The sequence below is a fragment of the Opisthorchis viverrini genome (genome assembly GCF_000715545.1).
Source record: "Opisthorchis viverrini unplaced genomic scaffold opera_v5_95, whole genome shotgun sequence".
NCBI classification, from domain to species: Eukaryota; Metazoa; Platyhelminthes; class Trematoda; order Opisthorchiida; family Opisthorchiidae; genus Opisthorchis; species Opisthorchis viverrini.
The window spans coordinates 1,357,039-1,361,388 of NW_008751752.1; the positions used below are offsets into that span (position 1 = coordinate 1,357,039).

At 47.5% G+C, this 4,350-nt stretch overlaps 1 protein-coding gene across 1 annotated transcript in view; it reads left to right on the top strand.

Annotated features, from left to right (window-relative positions):
- Nucleotides 1-332: 332 nt before the first annotated feature.
- Nucleotides 333-4,350, top strand: part of T265_05234 (hypothetical protein) — a gene marked incomplete at both ends in the record, with an annotated part of 36,598 nt that continues 32,580 nt past the window's right edge. Inside the window, 2 exons of the mRNA XM_009170189.1 lie at nucleotides 333-423; nucleotides 499-543. Coding sequence (XP_009168453.1) covers nucleotides 357-423; nucleotides 499-543 — 112 coding nt within the window. The remainder of the gene's footprint in view (nucleotides 424-498; nucleotides 544-4,350) is intronic.

The window sequence follows — 4,350 nt, forward strand, 5'->3', positions numbered from 1 at the left end:
CCTTCCCAGCATCTCCGAGACCTCATGATGCCTAGATGTGGCTCGTAACTTAGCTGTCTGTCGGTTTTGTTCCATCAGACACACGTCGTCGATTTCGAAATTTATATTCCATTGTCCGAATACTGGGCTCCCACCGCAGAAGTCCGGTGGCCTAATTTTTGACGGATAGAAACCAACTACTCGCGAGGCGCCAAATGCTTATATTTGAGGCCTACGGAGAACAATATAGACAAGGCAATAGAGCCTAGCGTCCTCATCACATTCAACTTTGCCAAGGTGGGCTATGAGCAGCTTGAACTCACGAACCAAGGATTTGGCGCTGTTCTTGATTTTTGACTCGCGCGTCATGTTTGCCGATGTCGGTTCAAGCTAAGGATTATTCCATATCGGACAGCCTGCATGGCTCGGTGTCAAAAATACCCAGTAGGTTTAGGATATTTTTCTTCGGTTTTCGCATTGTAGTTCGCACTTCTAATCGTCTGTCTTTTCTTTTTACATGATTGCTGCGTGAATCCACATTTCGGAATTTTGACGGGACATCGGGTAAGTTGTTCCCCGCTTGGCTGCTTCGATTAGTTTCTTTTACACTAATGCTAGCACTAAGCACGTAATATCTGAGACATGGAGTCTCGTGAGTCCGAGAAACCATCCGACTCAACAAGTAAGGGAGCGTCGTCTGTGGTCGCACAACAGCCTATACCAGACAGTACAGACAAAAAGTCTGGTCGTCCCCATAAGTCCGAGCCTGAAAAGACTAGTGTCGTCCGCAACGGTTCTGACGTTTCTTCTAATGGCAAGTCATGTTGAGATGTTAGTGAGCTTTATGTTCCAGTGTTTTACTTGGGTATCTTTTAGTTGTCAAGCTGGTGCATTTTTTCAAGTCTTTGTTGTTAAGTTTTTTCCTGCCAAGTGTCTGTGTGTTTTGATCACTCTCCTTCATGTCAGATGGCACTCGCTCTGGGTACTGTTGTAGTCGTCGCGCTAGTATCAACACAAGCACAATTCATAGATGGTCTCTACTCGAGCGTACCTAATTTCCATGTTCCTGGCGCCCTGTATTTTCACTGAAGCTCTCTACTTGCGTTTAGACGAGTTTGAATAACCTGGATTATTGCTTAGTACCAGAACGCCCTCTGGTTTTGAGCGTAGGGCGGACCCTCCAGCGAGGATATTCACGAACTAGACGGTACAATCACAACACCGGAGACGCGCTTAAAAGTTTGAAAAACACAGTCAGCTTCTACTCAAGCAACAACTATGGTACCAGAATGATTTCGTCATCACCATCGACAGCATACAAGTGCTTCGGTGCTTGGCAACAAAAGTTCAATTTATAGCTTTCTCGTGAGAAAAAGAATAAAAAAGGATGGTAGAAGGGACCTGGTGCAAGCATGCCACAATCATTCTGAGGTACCTACAACTCCGTACGCTCATGCTGACATGCTAGATGGAGACTGACAACAGCAACGCAATTTAAACCAGTTGGTAGGCACATCTTACAACGTCTCCAACCGTGCACACCGGGATCACTCGGACCTCATCCTGGAAGGCGAGTCGCACCGACTTCACCCAGATTTTTCGTAATCGACTTTGTTTCCCTCTGCCGGGTCAAAGTTAGGTCACATCACTGGTCCTGCCCTTCTGCGCGCCTTCCGATGAACGATGTTTCAGAATGCGCAATACATGACCAAACCACTGCAAACGGGTGCGAACAAACACACAAATCGGACGAACCGAGTCTCCAGGCTAAAAGATTTATTTTGGTACGCTTGAGATTGTTGGTACTGACTGACGTGCAGTTATTGCGACCAAAACCTATGTAATACGCACACGATCGTCAGTCCTAACATATGAACATACATACAGAGTGCTAGGGTGATGTAGGGGGGAGAAAGAATATGAGAGAAGGCGTCATGAATAGCCTGTTTTTTTTCTAACCCGTCATGCTGTATGTAGCAGCTGATGGTATCACGCAACGGTTGGTGTGTCATGATGTTATTTGTAAGCATGCAGTTCATGATTGTTTGGGCTGGGCACGCAGGCCTAGCCGGAAGACGATTATGGTTCTCAGGTAATTCCTTTGGCCCAAAAGCCTAACCACAACATATTGGTTGTTGGTGTGAGATCGTCGGAGCAGCCTACATTATGAATCAAGTTGCCACGCTTATTCGAAACCCTAATCTATGGGGAAAATATGTCCGTCAAACCTCTTTCCGTTTCCGTGCTTTCGGATTAACTGATTGAGTTAGTAGACGAGTTTGTCTACCTAGGTGGCTGTGTCAGTCTCGGTGGTCTCACGAAAGATGATATCTCCATCCGGATTGAGAAGGCCGGATCAGCTTTTATGAACCTGCATCAACTGTGGGGTGGGTTTATCTGTCAAACGTTGAATATACAATCCTGCGGTGCGCTTCATATTATTAAATGGGTCAGAAACCTGGCCGCTGAGCGTGACTCAAAAGAGTCGGTGTTTGATCTTCGATGTCTTCGGAGTATTGCCCGGGTGTGGTGGAACACTGGATCAGCAGTGTTGAAGTGCGTCGAATGGTATTCGGGATGAAATAACGCCATCGACAAATGAATTAATCGCACTCCATAGGTTGTGCTGGTTTGGCCACGTGATCCGTATGCCAGTCGACCGACAATATCCATAATAGGCGGCACAGCAATTCACTTCCTCAATCGTCGTCTTGAGCGTTGGGCTGAGCATTTCAAAGAACAGTTCAGCTAGTCTCATATAGCACTACCGCTCGAAAAATCCAGCAGGACTGAATGGAACGTCGTCACCAGCCCGCCATCAACAACAGAAATCCAGCGTGGAATATTAATCCTCAAGATCGACGGGGCACTTAGCGCGGATGGTCTGTATCCCATACTCTTCGAAAAAGGTGGCGAGGTCTTCGTGGGCAGTCTGACAACCATACTGTAGAAGATTTGGGACAAAAATAGGATACGAACCAAAAGGAGTTCCTTAACCGTCATTCCAGTTTTTAAAAAGGGTGGAAGAATATCATGCAAAAAAAAACGTCGTGGAATCAGTCTGGTATCCGTCGCTTTATTTTCCTCCGGTTGATTGATTATCCGGAGAGACAGATTCGTGAACATCAAGCTGGGTTTCTCCCTGGCCGGAGATCCGTAGACCATACAAATTCTTGAGCAACGCCACTGCTTCAAACGTCCAACGTTGGTTTATATCAAATCTGCCGTTGACTTTCGGTTGTGAGTAACTTTGGCCGTATCTGACTATCAAAGGTGTTCCAAATATTTGTCCCTGACTAGGGCATTGTATACGAACTCCTGTGGGCGCGTTACTCGCCTCTGGTTGTTTCTTTACTAAGCCGCCAAGCTGAGGTCTGATTAATATCTTGCCCGTTGGTAGTCGCCTCTGCAGTCCGCTTGGCAATATCTGTGAAATTATCCCGTAAACTCTCCGATAATCGTCGTCTGTTCACTGTATCTGCTTACACCGAAACGGGCTGTAGCTCTGATAAAAGACGGTTTGAACATCTTGTTGCAGTGTGCTAAGAACTCAGGTATTGCAATGGTTGGCAAATAAATGAATGCACAAGTAGGTGAACTTGGCACTGCTGAGGTTCGGTTGGGTGGTCGTCTTGGACTAGAATAGAGAGGCACATACTGGCCACACACTTTCTGTGCAGCACTAACTTCCGAAACAATCGAAGCCAACTGGCCACATGACGTTCGGAGGAATGGGTGTGGCTCGGTCTTTGGAGCGCGAATCTACTGACCGGAAGGTCCGTAGTTTGAACCCGACTGCTGCATCTCGACTTTCGTCTAGGCTTGGGCAACCTGGTAGTATCCCAGCCATCATGCTTCCTTCGGTTGGATACCAACTAGGCAGTTGAACGACCGTCACGAAGAGAGTGGACCTTACCGTGGTGTGACGGTTTGCGCACCTCAGCGATTTATTGAGCTATACTGGGGAGTGTCCCCGTGACACTCACAGTCTCTTATACGAGGATGGTCAATGGTTAGAAGTCTGACGAACACAGTCTCCTGGCCCTCCAGGTTGGGGGTCGGATCATGTGTCGACTTGTTCCTTATAAATGGTAATGCGTTTGCGTTTCCCGCCAAACACCGCTTCCTTGCGATTAGGCTTTTGAGCCAAAGGCTTTGGTTGAGGACTCTAATCGTCCTCCTGTCTAGGTGCGGGCGCCCTGGCAGTATCTCGGCCCTCGTGCAACCATGACATTCGCAACTAACAATACTCTCATACCACATCGGCCGTCGCGTGGCGCCATCAGCCGGATTGCCTTACTTGCTGCATACAGCAGGGCGGGTAAGCGAAAACAGGCTACTGCTGACGCCTCCCTTCTTTCTCTTCCACAT